This window comes from Microtus pennsylvanicus, chromosome X, assembly GCF_037038515.1.
Source record: "Microtus pennsylvanicus isolate mMicPen1 chromosome X, mMicPen1.hap1, whole genome shotgun sequence".
Lineage (NCBI taxonomy): Eukaryota > Metazoa > Chordata > Mammalia > Rodentia > Cricetidae > Microtus > Microtus pennsylvanicus.
In genome coordinates, this window is record NC_134601.1 from 138,430,485 (window position 1) to 138,447,412 (window position 16,928).

General features: G+C 37.8%; 1 protein-coding gene across 22 annotated transcripts in view; it reads right to left on the reverse strand.

Moving 5' to 3' along the window:
- Cask (calcium/calmodulin dependent serine protein kinase) overlaps positions 1-16,928 on the reverse strand; it is a 337,725-nt gene that overhangs the window by 155,588 nt on the left and 165,209 nt on the right. For all 22 annotated transcript variants that reach the window (XM_075958471.1, XM_075958466.1, XM_075958473.1 and 19 more), the window contains exons 4-5: positions 11,098-11,175; positions 5,532-5,604 (exon numbers count right to left, since the gene is read on the reverse strand). In XM_075958471.1, the coding sequence (XP_075814586.1) occupies positions 5,532-5,604; positions 11,098-11,175 (151 nt within the window). The remainder of the gene's footprint in view (positions 1-5,531; positions 5,605-11,097; positions 11,176-16,928) is intronic.

Consider the following 16,928-nt stretch of genomic DNA (forward strand, 5'->3'; position numbering starts at 1 on the left):
ATAATCAGATAAGGCAGGGATGAGGAAGGAGAAAGGAAAGGGGGAGGGAGGGGAGGAGGAGAGGGGAGGGAGAGAGGGAGGGAGGGAGGGAGGAAGGGAGGGAGGGAGAAAGAGTGGGTCTAAAGTTCTCTCATGTAAATAAAGTATTGCCGTGGTCTTTATTGGCTTCATTAACTAAAAAGGATGTAAACAAACAAAACATTTTAACTGTAGAAATCAAAATATACACCTACACACACACACACACACACACACACACACACACACACCACTGACTTGGATGCAAAAAAATTCTGGATAGGCTCCTTTAGTGGTAAAAATAATAAAATAATAACATAATAAACCAAGTGGAAATTGAAATCATTAGTTGTGTGAAATATATTGGCATTGCATGCGAGAGGGCACAGCTGAAGGCTTTCTGGCTATATGGATGTCCTGAGATCTAACAAAGACAAGCAACCAGGATCACTCACTAGAACAAGCACTTGAATCTCACTAAGTTTAGGTAAGTTACTAAAGTATTAGGAAATTCTCTTGATACAACCTTCAAAGCACAGCTGCAATCTAAGTGCTCTTTGTATTTTCTTTTCTTTTTGGCCACTTGCAATGCTCCTACTCTGCTCTGAGCCGAGCACAATCAAATCCAGTCTCTTCTGATTTTTGATCACTCTGCCTGAGCCTTAGTGACTTCCATGCTGCTTGTCCAAGCAGGACACTTGTGTTCATGTCTTTACTCTTAGGTATCGGCTCAGCATACTTCCTCTAGTTTCTTCAAGTCTCTGCTTGGGTGCCATGACATCTCAACGTGTCTGCTTTGACAACTTTATTTAAGCCTGTAGCTCCTTCTCCTGCATCCCCCTCTTCCTCTTATCCCCTCCCTCTCTGTCTCTCTGTCTCTCTCTGTCTCTGTCTCTCTGTCTGTCTCTGTCTCTCTGTCTGTCTCTGTCTGTCTCTGTCTCTGTCTCTCTCTCTCTCTCTCTCTTTCCCTCTCCTTCTCTGAGACAGGGTTTGTCTGCATAGCCCTGGCTGTCCTGGAACTCACTCTATAGATCTGGCTGGCTTCAAACTCAAAGGGATCTGCCTGCTTCTGTCTCCTGAGTGCCTCTCAGTTTCTGAACTGCCAGTTTACTTCTTTCAGCACAATGACTTGTTATCTCTCTGTATTATAATAGCAGTCCCACGAGGGCTTTGACTGTCTTGTACACTGGTGTAGCGCCAGGTTCTAGGACAGTAGGTGCTTGAAAAGTATCCCTTGGATGAATATCTTAAGAAAATATACCCAATTCAACAATGTCAAAGAAGTAAACTGACTATTCATTCACTCATACAAAATGCCCATATTTCAGGCACCATCAACATAATGGTACCTGAGTATAGAGGCCAACACACTGCAAGTCCTCTGCTGAGTCTCCCTGACATCTGAAATATGGGGCTTTCGTCTAGTGATTTCTTAATTTGCAGTCTGAGAATTACTTCTCTATTTCCTTCTTTAGTAGGTTTTTAAGTGCTTCCTAAAAATTACATGGCATGTTCCTCAGAAAAAGAAACTAATTTAATATAACCCAGTATAAAACTACTTTCAGGCCTTTGCACACACTGTTCCTTCTCTGTGAAATATTCCCTTGTCCTCATACAACTACCCTTTCATTCAAGACTGCCTTCAGGAAACCATCTGATGCTGTCTCTTAATGATACTTATCACCTCTCTAAAAATTGGTTTGCCTGTCTATAAAGATCACACACCAAAACTTCTTTTACTCTTGTATACTTCAAAAAATAAAAAAGATGTGGCTAAACTAGACATGATGGGATTACATTTCTGTAATATCAGCACTTAAGGTAGTAGTCAGGAAGCCAACCTCAACTACACAGCAAGTTCAAGACCAGTTAGAGCAATTATTAGACCCTGTCTCTAAAACCCAAAACCTAACCAAACCAAACCAAAGAAACCAAGACAAACAAACAAAACAGACCCCACTAAAGACAATTATATTTCTTTCCCTGGAACTCATACTAATTCCATGAACTTTTTTTATAATTCAATCAAATGCTAAAGGTGCAACACAGGAGACGGAATTGGGATCTAGGCATCTACAGGCCTGGCAACTTCCATTCCTTTGAAGAAGCGAGGAACTGTCCTTCTGGAGATAGGGCCACATGAAAAGAGTGCAGGAAGTGTTGGCTATGAGAGAAGGAAGAAGACCTAGTCAGCTCTCTAGTTCTGGTTACCTGAGCTGAGATGTCAGCAGACTGACTGAGGCCTCTGTGCGCTGGCCCCATGACCTTGGCCAAGTCTGGGTGACAGAGGTGAGCAGTTCCAGTCTATCTCTAACCAAACTGTACAGGGAGAAATGATGTCAGCTGTTGTTCAAAGTCACTTAGTGTTGACATGTGGTCGGACTCCAGCAGTATGTAATAAGATGTGTCCCTTAGTCTCTTCTCTGACACCGTCATACTTTCAGGGCTTGCATTTCATGTGAATCAGATATTTATGGAATATGTAAACAGATGCTAAACTAGAAAATGAAGTCAAATATAACTACTTTCATGCTTTGTTTGGTTTAGTTCCCATTATATCAATTACCATGACCCATCAAAATCTGATTATATTATTAGAAGTATTACACATAATCATAACTTGTAATATAATATTTACAAAAATTTATTCTGTCAAAGACAGAATTCACACAAAATAAAATTGTTGAGCAAACAGTTTCACACACAATGTTGTTACATAACTAACGCTGTGTTTTACAAATTTTAAGTTTCCAGACTATTTTTCTTGTATGTATTTTAGAGAGTAAAATATTTGTCTTATATGTGTATATATAACAAGAAAAATTTTACTCTGTATATATTCACTTTTTTGTATTCATTAAATGTAAAAGAACCGCATACTGCAACACTCTATTGACAATTTTTCCTGCTTAATTTTGTGGTGGTTTGAATTAGAACCTGCCCTGCCCCCAACAGGCTCACGTTTGAATGCTTGGTCCCTAGTTGGTGAATGATTTGAGAAAGATTAAGTGGTGTGGCCTTGTTGGAGGAGGTGTGTCATTGGGGGTGGGCTTTGAGGATTTTAAAGCCCATGCCAGGCCCAGTTTTTCTCTCTCTGCTTGCTGCCTATGCATCAGGATCTAAAGCTTAGCTACTGTTCCAGCACCATGCCTGTCTACTTCCTGCCATGATGATTATGGACTGACCCTCTGAAACTGTAAGCAAGCTCCTAATTAAATGCTTCCTTTAAGAGTTGCCTTGGTTATGGTGTTTTATCACAGCAATAGACAATTTTCTACAATTCTTACTCTTTGCATAACTGAAGACTAAAAAATAAAAGTATTATGTATGTATCTATTGGGTTGTTTAGTGTCAAATTTTCATAATGACAGTATTGATGTCAGATCTCCACATTTGAAAAGAATGAACAAAAAGATATTGCACAACTAATTTGCACTAATGGGTATTTTGTACATTTTACATTGGTTTTCATTTGTTGTTCTTACATTGAATTAGATGGTTTTGGAATTGCTCATGAGGGTACTCAACTTTTAGCAACAAGAATTTCCACTAGTAACTTCTATCTAATTTCTTTAACCATTTAAAATATACCAAAGATTAAGGCGTTTAAAAATATGCCCAGAAGGAAGGAATCACCTCTGTGCATGCTGAAGGTTAGATAGGCCAGGGCCAACACAGCTAAGCATGAAAGCATAGCCTAGGGCTAGAGAGATCTCAGAGACTTTCTGGTAGTTAAAAGTGTTAGAAGGTACCAGGAATGAGTGAGAAAACCCACCAAGCTCCTTTATGGCCTGATTCTGTGTTTTGTGACAGTGATGACAGAGACTGAGACTTCTCATTAACTCAATACAAAGATGGAACAGGAAGAAAAAATAACAACCTCACTGATATTCTAAGAGTACAAAGTGCATTCTATCTAGAACTGTGACTTCCTGCTGTGTTTCAAAACTAGCTGCCTGACAGCACCAAACAGAAGAGAAGGGGTGAGCCTGAGCAGCAGCAGGAGGTGGAAAGGAAAGAGCAGTGGGCTGCAGCCATGTTCAGCACTTCCTTGATCATTCCCTTGCTCCCTGGGCCCAAGTCCCTAAGCTGCAGGGTTCTTCTCAGTCCTGGCTCAAAGACTATCCTTGGCTGTAGTATTGCAGCCTTCTGTTTTACTGCTGGCATTTAAGACATCTGAGGATAAAGAAGCATGATCTTCCCCAAATAGGACATGGGGAGCTTTCATGAGGGACCTGCAATTATAAGAAACTTTTGCTCCTGAGGCACTATGTGTCTACTGAGCAGACTCCATGAAACCAACATCAGAAATATCATGAGTCAGAAATGACAACAAGAAAAGGCTTCTATGATTTTTAATAGTAAGCCAAATGAGAACTCTTACTATTGCCAATTTCTTCTGCAACTAGATGAACAGAGAAAGAAAGATACTTGTGACATCAGCATTATGATTAATGGGAGAATTTTCGAAGGGCATAGGAACATTCTGACTAGAGGTAACCCTCTATTTAGACTTTACAACGCATTTCAAACAAAGACCTAACCAGAACAACACTGCCTATTTTGATATCATTGTAATTCAAGGATATTTTACGTATCTTAGACTCCTTGTGCTCTAGTAACTTGGTGCTCAAAGAATAAGGTACATACTGGATGGCTATTAGAGTGCTGTGAAAACTGTAGGGTCAAAGCTTTATAGCATGACATTTGAAAATGCCATGCGAACCACCACAGGGCTGGATTACAGAGTCCCCACATATGCCAATAGTTACGAAGTAAACTATGTTTTATTTTTAGGATATATGGTAGCTACTTGGGTCCTATCAAAATCCAGTAGTTGTCCTTTATTCAGCTTACATCCATGTGCCACTTTAACATGGAATGTTAAAATAAAATGATATCCACAGTGACAGTTGACCCAGTCCCCCTGTTCATCAAGATACTCAGGCTAGTTAATAATACTATTGGAGTTTTGATTCTATTTTTATTTTAATATTTTATCATGTTAATACAGACTTCTAGTGAGAGGTTTTTTCAGCCCACTAGTTCTATCTTCTTTGATATGATTCATAACCTACCCTAAGTCTCTTCTAGCCTTAGGTACTGTTTTTAATTATTTTGTGCTGATAGGTATGCTTCTAAGAAGTCAGAAGGCAATGAATTGGCTTATTTCAGCATTCCTTTCTTTTTTGAAATTGATTTTTACTACCTCACAAATAACAATGATGCTGCAAAGTAAGGGTGGTGAAGTTGGCAAAGACCATGAAGATGATTCTGATTCCAAGCAACTTTCTCCCTTGGCTCTAATCTAATAAATAGCTTTTGGTTTGGGGTATCTGCTACTTTGGCACTATTCTTGTCTCCTATTATTGTTTTCTCAGTTTACAATACTTCAGCTTTACTTGAAAGACAGAAATATGGTTGTAGAAAAGTTATAGAAAAATAAATGATAAGTTTAAGCATATGGTTAATTTTTCGAAAATGGTTTTCTCTTCCCTTACTTACTGACTTACCTTCACATCCCTGTGAATTATGTTATTATCATGACAGTAGCGCAGAGCTTCCAGTATCTGTCTCATGTAATGGCTGGAAAAAACAAGAGAAATCCCAAACTGTAAAATCTTGCAGTGTAAAAGTTCATATATAATGTCTCTACTTTATAATCCCCATCTTTATATCAGCTAGTCACAAACATCTTTCATTTGACTGAATAAGACAGTGAGACTTAATAAAAAAGTTGACAAACTATGTCCTTCAAGAAACAGAATGTTCTTCTGAGCTAAGTCAAAAGAATGCCACATAATCAATAAACAGCAATAAACACACTAAAGAGGCAAGCCTAAAATAATACACACACACACACACACACACACACACACACACACACACACACACACACACACACGTATATATAAACCCTCCAATATCTTGGTTAACTCTCTTTAGCCCAACTGGATTGCTATGAAGAAAACTGCTTGTAGCTATCAGAATGATTCCGACTAAAGGGGTCATGGCCTTCAGTCAGCCACTCAAAGCAGCTCTCGGCCTTGGCCTTGTGTCTATTTAGCCATAAGGAGACGCTACAGAAGCTCTATATGGGATTTCTCTTTGTAACGTAATCAGGCTTTAGCTGAGGGTACTCTTGAACAAAGCAAAGCTATTTCTAAACAGCTGGGGTCTGCAGGGGCTTCCACTGGGTACAGGTGAAGAACAGAGGAAGAATTAATGTTTTTAAAAAAGTTTTAACACGGTCAACTAGTAACAGAGTAAGACAAGTTCCTGTAGTTATGGGTTTATATCTGGATGAGATCATCTGAAGCTGAAAATGCACCCTAACTTATTACCAACCATTAGAATCTAAGCTTAGCTTGCCTTAAGTATACTCAAAACATTAGCATTAGCTATATCACACTGCATATCACTAAACCAGGAAAACCGGAAGTGTAGTTTCTACCGACTACACATCCATTTTATAGCACCATAAAGTACAGAATGGGGAAGTCAAACTAAGGCAAGACAGAGATGCCCTCCCTTTGCATCTCAAGCAGGCACTGTACAGAAGTACTCGATTTCAACACTTTATCATACAGTGTTTATTAAACTTGATTGTGTTTTCACAAAATAAACTAAATAAAATAAAACTAAACAATTTAAATTAGAGTACTCACAAAAGACCTTACAGGTATGTGTAACATTAAAACAAAAAGTTTTCCTGCTTTATAACTGAAAGATTTCTATCAAGTTTCCTTTGATACACTACGGTCTAACATGCTCATACAAATATCCCTCTAGTAAACATACGGGTTATTTTATGTATTATAATAGATTACAAGTTTCCCTTTAAAAAATAAGAGTAGAGGAGAAAACAATCCAAACTTAAAAGTAAACCAGTACGGATCGTCTGTCCTGTACGGATCGTCTCTCAATACCTGGGTCCTAAGCAGTTCTTACTGTGAGAAGAGACATAAAGGGCTTTGTCCAGGCCAGTGTAGCCTACAATTAAGTTTGGTTTAAGTCAGGGTGACTTAACCTACCACTGGGGACTTTTACTCATTCAAAGCAGACCTTGGAGGAGCTGTGCCTAACAACAAATGTCAAAGTGGCTTGAAACTTGCAGCAAAGTCACTATTATTATAGTTATTATTTAGTCAGTCTTAAATGCCAATCCAGATGTCAAAGTGGAGGATTTAAATTAGGCAGGGTGGACATGTACTCACAAGAGCCGATTATTTTAGATACATAGTACTAAGATAGCCACCTAAATTATTTTCAGCCTAAATAAAATTCTTATCTTCTAGCTTTAAAAAGCCAAAGGAAACTCAACGAATGAGCATTTTAAAATGTGATTGTCACCACACTTCATTATTTGGCTAGATGAAGCTCAGTAGCAGAGGGTTTGCTTAACATGTACAGAGTTCTGGATTTAATGCTCAGCTGCTAGAAAAGAGGATAACTTATCATTTGATCCAAATCTGTATATATAGCAGAATCTCTAGGTCATATAAGGGGAGAGGAAGATTTTTTTCCTCTACAAATGGTTGCACATCTAAACTAATAACCTTCAACCTCTTAGTCAGGGTCATCTAAGGCTGCACATGGCAGAGAGTTGCTGACCCAAGTTTCAACCAAAAAACCTTTACTTCATGCATTACCACAGTCCATATTTTTAGAAAACCTTAGAAATACATATATTTTCCCTAACCTTCCTGAAGAATGAGAAAAAATGATAACTCTATACAAAAAAGAACTGTCCAACAGCTCATTTACTTCCTCTAAAACAATGGTTCTCAGCTGGGCTGTGGTGGCGCACGCTTTTAGTCCCAGCACTCGGGAGGCAGAGGCAGGCGGATCTCTGTGAGTTCGAGGCCAGCCTGGTCTACAAGAGCTAGTTTCAGGACAGGCTCCAAAGCCACAGAGAAACCCTGACTCGAAAAACAACCACAAAAAAAATGGTTCTCAATCTGTGGGTTGTGACCCCTTTGGTAAACCTCTATCTTCACAAAATATTTACAATATGATTCATAACAGCTGCAAAATTATGAAGTAGCAATGAAATTAATTTTATGGTTGGGGGGAGCTATATTAATGGGTTGCAGCATTCTGAAGGTTGAGAACCACTGATCTAGGAGGAGATATTCTGAGGGTAAAGATGGCGGGTAACAAGAGATGACTCAGCTTACTCCTGTGGTCAACATTGGGTTTAAAAGTCTAAATATCTGCCGGGCAGAAGAGATCTGACCTCTGATATGTTCCTAGCTAAAGATTATCTATGGTAAACAGAACCAGGAATATTTGAGGTGTGGACAGCTTCACAGACAAGGTAATATAAGCCAACTAACATTCTCAGGTATAAAACAAAGATGTTTCATAATGAAATGCTCTCTGAAGCGTGTGGAATCCACTAGCCCTGAAAAGAGAATTTATTCTAGACCAGAGGTGCATTGTTAGCTAACGTGGGAAGAAGTGATGTGGGGAGCCCTTGATAATCCAGGTCTCTCCCTGCTTCAGATGGGGTTTTGATTGTCTTCATCCTTCAAATCAGTTAGCAAAGCTTGGCACTAGGAAAGAAATAGCTGTGATTTTAAGAGTTGGAGTCGGTAGCCCGATGTTAGCCTATTCTACAACTCATTAGCACCGAAAGGATAGAGACAGTCACTAACTGGGCTGTGTTATACTGTACTAAATAAGCACTACACAGATGTGTGCTCTGCGCCATATCGTGCTACTCTTCTTGAAATTCAGCCAGTTACAGAAAAATAGCTTTAGCCATTTGATTATTTGAGTCTTTAAGTCTTGCAGGTACTCACTAGAATACCCATACAGCTGAATTTTCTAATAGTAAATCACAGAACTAGAGAGAAGAAAGGAAAGTGAAAAGTCACTTGGCAAAACACTACACACCATGAGAAGACTTTCTACATCTGGCATAAGAGGGAACACAGCTAATGATGCCACCTGAGTCTCCCTGCTTCCCTTTTCCTTGTTAGAGAAGAAGAGACTTTAATAAGTTGTGCCCAAACATTTCTGAGCGATGTCACTTACTGGTCCCACTGCTGTTCTTTTCTGCTCCATTCTGAAGAGATCCTTTCATAAACCACCATTTAACAGCAAATATAAGTGGGTTTTAAAAAAATCAATAAGCTTTTATCTTGACATATACACAAACATCTACTTTTTCTATAAGTCTCAAGATTGAGAGAGCCCAGAAGTCACTTAATTGCATGACATCACCTCCACATGTCTATATCAAGACACAGACCAACTGTAAAGCCAGGATTGAAGTTAAAAGAAAACCAAAGAGTTACCAAAATCTAGAGATGAGAGGAAAAGTAGTGGCCACCATGTATGCCGGGTGCTCCAGTGTTACTGTACTTCAAAAAGGAAAAAAAAATCATCTTTACTGAGGGAGTTCAAAGAATGAAAATTTTGATTTTTCTTACTTTATGTTGTTTTTAATAACTGTACAAAGGCCACTAGAGGGTATGGGTAGAGCACTTGACCAGCATGCAAGAGGTCCTAGGTCCAGGTCAATGCTGAGTGATTAAAAAATATAAAAATTTCTTTGAATTCTTTAAGAAATGTGGGGGGGGGGGGCTGGAGAGATGGCTCAGCGGTTAAGAGCATTGCCTGCTCTTCCAAAGGTCCTGAGTTCAATTCCCAGCAACCACATGGTGGCTCACAACCATCTGTAATGGGGTCTGGTGCCCTCTTCTGGCCTGCAGACATACACACAGACAGAATATTGTATACATAATAAATAAATAAAAAAAGAAAGGTGTGTGTGTGTGTGTGTATACACAAAACTCTGATAGTTCCATTTACCTTAATAAGGTATTTGACAACAATGGCACAAGAAAAATCAAGATAACACTGGAGTTACACTTTTTGGAAGCACAACCAATGATGACAATTTAAAAATTGTAATATAAGCTCAAAAATAGAAGAGAGGGATTTGAAAACAACTAGAACATGCTTTAGAGAGCATGATACACAGGAGGATATTTAGTTTTCATTCTATCATATGTCAGTGATACAAGCAAATAGTATAGCTAACATAGTAAGTCTTCTCTTGCTTCTTTTTCCCAGCTCCAGGAGCACAAAAGCAGCAACTATGCCACACTGCGCATATTCTTGTTCACATTCACTTCATCCTCTACACTGGGGCCTCTTGCTCCTCAGCCAATCCATACAGGGCTACAAGTTGTATTAAGGTAGTTATACAGCTGTTTCTAACTATGCCCTTCTAGGATGCTATAGTTAGAAAACGAATGATAGGAAAGTTATAATCACTCAATGTAACTGTTTTTCAAATGATAAAACAGTTTACTAAATCCTTGTAGGTTTGTGAGTCTTAACCCTTCACCATAATGTGGCCAGCGACTGAGGAGGTATTCTCTAGGTCATGTATCAAATCAGTAACCTGCCAGTGCATAATATGCTGGGACTGAATGCAACCAAAGCAGAAAGCTGTATTGCTTTAAGTCTATAAGCTAGTGGTGCAGTGCATGCATAGCTACTATCATTTTTCATATTTACTTCTCTTTTGAGTCATTAGGTTTTTATGACTACTGCTCCACTTAGTGTAACAGTCATTGCTTTGGTTGAGAGACCTGAAGCAACAGATTCAGCAGAAAAATGGTGCTTTTATTTTTGCTCCTCTTGTTCTTCTGTGCTCTCCTTATATTAACTGGCCACATAATAATCTGAAAATCACTTAAAAGGAAAAGGAAAATGCAGAGCCAAAGAGGTACAATTTGAAAAACCTTCAAGCATAATTCTACGTGGTTCCTGGGCTACCAAACCACTCTTTGTAGAAAGACACCAGGAATGGGTAAAATAAAAAAAAGCATTTGTGTGCAAAAGCAAAGCCATGCTAGCAGATACAGGGTTTGGCATTCATTTCATATTTCCAGATACTGTGAGCTTCTACCATACATACATACTGAAGCAGCTAAGTTATCTGCAGAGGCCCCAGCAATGTGCTTGCAGACAGGAGAGCTGGTTACTTCTTATAATTTCATGATAAATTCTGTCTCTTCCTTCCACTTTACTTCTGGGAAGTATATGCAGATTACATACCTGGCTACAGCTTCACTGTACACAAAACCAGCATCAGCTCGCTTTACGATTTCAAAACACAGATCTGCTCCATCCATACTGCAGAGAAATGTGAAAAAGAAAATTAGAAAAGATAAATTTCCAAGACAGCATTCTAAGTGAACACATCATTGTTGGGTGTTGACTGACTACTGATGATTGTGAATTATTTAAATCTTCCACTCTTTCCATGAAAAGCACACACAATTATAACCACCTGTTGAAAATCTACAGAAAAAGGAACTTTTAGGGAGATTAAGCTAACAGAAATATCAAACAACACAATATTGTAGTAATAAGTCTCAGAAGAGAGCAACTCTAGAGGTGGTGGGTATAATTTTTGAATTAAATTACCAAATTTTCTATGTTAAGTAATGTAGTGTTTTAAGAATACAAAGGTTTTTTAAACAATATTTTTAATAGTTATCATCAATAATGGGAAATTTAAATTACATTCTGTGAAAGGAAAAAATAAGCCAGTACAAAATTTATTATACCTTCCATTATCCAAACCAATTACTACAGACACATTCTAACACACTGATGTGATGGTAATATCCTGTTACTACCTTGCCCTAAAATTAATTCTCAATTTCTCATCTTAATAATTCTCAATTTCTCACCCTGTAAGTAAGAATACTTTGATCTAATCTGCCCATTGACATTTTAAGGAAATCAAACTGTACATAGGCGGATCTTAACATGCCATTTTCTCTTCCTGGTATATACTCTTGTAATACTGTTTTTCATATCTAAAACATACCTTAATTCAAATTTCCATTCCATTCCCTTCTACAAAGAAATCTCCCTCATGACTGCCAGCTTTTAATTGCTAGTAAACTACAGTCTGCATCATAAATTTAAGGCTTTATGCAACCTATGCACATACCAACATACAGATACATATATGAAACTCATGCAAGATTACTTGTATTAAAATTACTCAAATATTTTTTAATTAATTAATTTATTTATTAAAGATTTCTGCCTCCTCCCCGCCACCGCCTCCCATTTCCCTCCCCCTCCCCCGATCAAGTCTCCCTCCCTCATCAGCTCGAAGAGCAATCAGGGTTCCCTGACGTGTGGGAAGTCCAAGGACCACCCACCTCAATCCAGGTCTAGTAAGGTGAGCATCCAAACTGCCTAGGCTCCCCCAAAGCCAGTACGTGCAGTAGTATCAAAAACCCATTGCCATTGTTCTTGAGTTCTCAAATGGATGAAGAAAGTATGGACTATATACATATTAGAGTATTACTCAGCAGTAAAAAACAAGGACTTCTTGAATTTTGCATACAAATGGATGGAAATAGAAAACACTATCCTGAGTGAGGTAAGTCAGACCCAAAAAGAGGAACATGGGATGTACTCACTCATATTTGGTTTCTAGCCATAAATAAAGGACATTGAGCCTATAATTCGCCATCCTAGAGAAGCTAAATAAGAAGGTGAATCCAAAGACAAACATATAGGCATCCTCCTGAATATTAACCTTCATCAGACGATGAAAGGAGACAGAGACAGAGACCCACATTGGAGCACCGGACAGAAATCTCAAGGTCCAAATCAGGAGCAGAAGGAGAGAGAGCACGAGCAAGGAACTCAGGACCGCGAGGGGTGCACCCACACACTGAGACAATGGGGATGTTCTATCAGGAACCCACTAAGGCCAGCTGGCCTGGGTCTGAAAAAGCATGGGATAAAACACTGGACTTGCTGAAAATTACTCAAATATTAACAGCTAATAATTTCATAATGCTTCTAAAGTATTTTAAAATTCTCTAGGTCAAGTTTTAATACAATTATTGCAGGTAAAATATTGAGAAACAGAAATTCCTGGAATGCAAAGTCAAGGTACCCACACAGTAGTATTATGAGATTTCATGGAAAGCAGTCTATCAGATCTCCTTTCATACTTTAAGTTGGTATTTTGGTTCTCAAGTAAATCTAGTTATTGGATAGAGTGACGGGGACAGGACTCAAATCAGTCTGGTTGTGTCCACTGCTTTCCCCAATGACTACAGCTACACCTATTGGGTATGCAAAGAACAAATGTACACCATCACACCCTACATAGCCCCAAGAGTATAAAGTCCTAAAAACCAGTTTATACTTTCAACACATTTCAATCTAATACTTGGTAGATGACTGAGCACACAGAACTTTAATGAACATTTGATTTTGTCATTAGGATCTTAGTGGTGTTTTATGCAAATGAAACATTACCATATTTATATAAGGTGTTTACATGTCATACTTAAATGTCAAGTCAGATTCTTCAAAAAGTTTATTACAAAATAAAATTGTGTTTTTTTTAATTCCCCCATGTACTTAAGGCTTGAAAACAACTCTGATTAAGTGCTAGGAGAGAATTCCTAGGTGGGAGTTGCTACGTCAAGGTATTTGCGACAATGCTTTGGCTATCCATATTGCCAGACACATTTTAAAAATTCACACAGGTACTGGAGAATCTGAATACCCTTTCCTGTGCCACAATGACTACTCTTTCTCATCTTTGCCAGAGAGGAGGAAGCAAGCTCTTTATGCTTGCTTTAATTCACATTTCCTTGATTACCAGAAAAGCTGAGCATTTTCTTTATTTCTTTTCATTGTGGGGTGAAAAATGGCTGCAGTTTAAGTTGGTTAGTTGATCTATGAGAACTAAAAAAAATGAAATCTCATAGTGAAGAATTTCTCTTATTTAGGCACTTTTCCTTTTCATGGAAATTCAAGGATAAGTGCCATTCAAGAAGTTAGGTAAAGGAGAAAGCCAAATGGATGACATAGTACAGTACTAAACAACTGAACCTGTCCTGAGATCTAAAAGAAACAACTAGGAGTTACTTACTGACCAGGGCTATGGCTAACAGCACTGATCAACCTGTTTCTGGTCATATCTAAAATACTACTGCCTCCAATGGCAATCTTCATACATGCACATACACACATAGGCATTTTTATCTTTATGAACTTTTCCTCCCAGTTAAACATTAAAACATTTTTTGAAACTGTAACATAGCTTTATATTTTAGCTAAGATGGAATTTATATATTAACTTCCAGAATTTAATATTTTCTAATATTTTTAGCTCTGAATGATGAATCGCCTACTTTTTTTCATATCATTAAGTTAAAGTTTTGGGGCTGGAGAGATGGCTCAGCGGTTAAGAATATTGCCTGCTCTTCCAAAGGTCTTGAGTTCAATTCCCAGCAACCACATGGTGGCTCACAACCATCTACAATGAAGTCTGGTGCCCTCTTCTGGCCTGCAGGCATACATGTAGACAGAATATTGTAAACATAATAAATAAATAAATAAATAAATAAATAAATAAATAAATAAATAAATAAATAAAGTTTTAAGCTTTTTAAATATTGATCCCAAATAGTGATTATTAGTTTCTTCTATAGGTATTATAAGCCGGGCGGTGGTGGCACACGCCTTTAATCCCAGCACTCGGGAGGCAGAGGCAGGCGGATCTCTGTGAGTTCGAGGCCAGCCTGGTCTACAAGAGCTAGTTCCAGGACAGGAACCAAAAGCTACAGAGAAACCCTGTCTCGAAAAATCAAAAAAAAATTTATAGGTATTATATTTATATATAGCGAGTTCTCGCTTTTTCCTCCCTCCTTTTCTTCTTTACTGTAGTACTGAGGATAGAATGCAAAGCCTCACACAAGCTAGTCAAGCACTCCAATACTGAGCTATGTCCCTAGCTCTGGTACTTTAGTTAATAATAAATGAGATCTTTTTAACATTATATTGTTTTTTATTCAGAGATTCATAATCAGGAGCACTGAACAAAATCACAGGCATAACTTTTAAATATACAAACATGTTTTAGGAAGGATTGTTTGGAAAGATATCTGATTATTTATAACAGTAACTGATATTAAGTAAAAGCAATGTGCTAATTTTAAGCTTCATGAGATACAGAAGTAAAAACTAAAAATATTGTTATTTACGCAAATTTTATTCACCATAAATTTAATCTATACATATTCATAGTTTACAATCCTGATAATAATAACCTTGAACGTTTTAGACAAAACTGATGATTTGTTTCCTTTGATACATTATTTGAAAGTATAATACTTCCAAAATAGTGAGAAAGCTTCTTTTACTGCTTTTCTCTTTGGTTTCCCTTCTTGGCGTACTTATTCAGCAGTTCACGAATCTTCAAAGGGCATGTTTTACATTTTCCTAGGTGTCTCCTATGAGAGTGAAATGAAAGGGAGAAGAAATTCTGTTTGGAAAAGGATGGGGAGGGCTTCTGTACTGCACACGGAGAGAAACTAGGGAAGTTTGCTATAAATCATGAAAAGTGGTGGAATTATGAATAAACGACTTTAACTGCTCATTCTTTCTGTCTATATGAATCAAGAATTATTCATATATTAAGAAAATGATCCAAAGTCAATGTATCAAACAAAATAGGTCACAAGGTATGATTGCATGTGTATTGAAAAGGATGAGAATATGCTACTCCCAATTCTGCCACTGTGGTCTAAGGATGATTTTGAGCTGAAAGCATGGCATCATACATTATGATTTCAGAGTCATGCCAAATTGTTACAGTAATTTGTACACATTTCCAGTCAGTTTCTATACTGGTCTCCAAAGCACACCAACTTGTAAGAGATGACAGATTGGCATTTGTATGCAAATGACTCTTTGAGGAACACTGTTATAAAGGACAGACAAATTTCTCTGACTAGCATTTTCCCTGAAGATGACAAAACAACCAGAAAACCTAGATGAAATTAGAAAAAAAATTTACATCTTCAAAGAGGAGCACAGCGAGTTGAAAACAGAGAAATATTAGAGCTCAAAGACATGAGCAAGAAGAGCTGCTTGTGTTCTGGGCAGTGGTGGTGGTGGCTTGCAGAAAGTGAGTCATACAAAGGAGGCAGATGTAGGAGAAGACTTTTGGGGAACTATGAAGTGATAGGGTTCTGATGCTTCTGCACCTGGATGCTCTAAGTGGGGAGAGTCAATTCTTGTGTGGCAGATGTCTGAAGAGTCTGCAATAGGCTAAACAGCTGCGTTTTGAAAACTGTGATATAGAGTGCATTCTACTGTGACATACTGGTAGCATAGAAACCCCTAAATGTTTATTATTAGTTACTAGGTAGGTAAAAGTTAAGCTTAGAGATTTCAGCAAAAGTAAGCATTCAGGGTATGTTTCCTGGTAATAATGCAGTTATGACTGAAGTAAATTGATAAAACAACAATAAAATTCCCCTAAAAACTTGTTAGTTGAAGAAAGTATGTGCAGTAACTCATTAATCAAGGAAAAACTCATAATGATAATTAGAAAAAATTCTAACATTGATAAAAAATAGTAGGGGTCAAAACTTATGTAAGATTGAGGTATTGGCCTAGGTGTGTTAGTGTACACCGTTAATCCCAATATTCTAGAAGCAGAGGCAGACAGGATTACTGTTAGTCCTAGGCCAACGTGGTATATATAGTTGAGTTCCAGCACTACAATTTAGTAAGTTGGGGAATAGTTCTAATCTTCCACTGTAAGAAAGCAATCCATGTAACACACACACACACACACACACACACACACACACACACAGAGAGAGAGAGAGAGAGAGAGAGAGAGAGAGAGAGAGAGAGAACTTGGCCTTGGAGAAACTTTTGTTTAGTCAGCAAATTTATTGTTCATGGAAAATATATCAATAATCAATATTAACCTTTCTGAGAAAGAACTTTATAGTGCTTGTCAAATTCTTTAAAATATACATGTGTTCCTTGACTCAGTTAATTTTATTCTAAAGGGAAGACTTAGGGATATCTCCCAGTTTTAA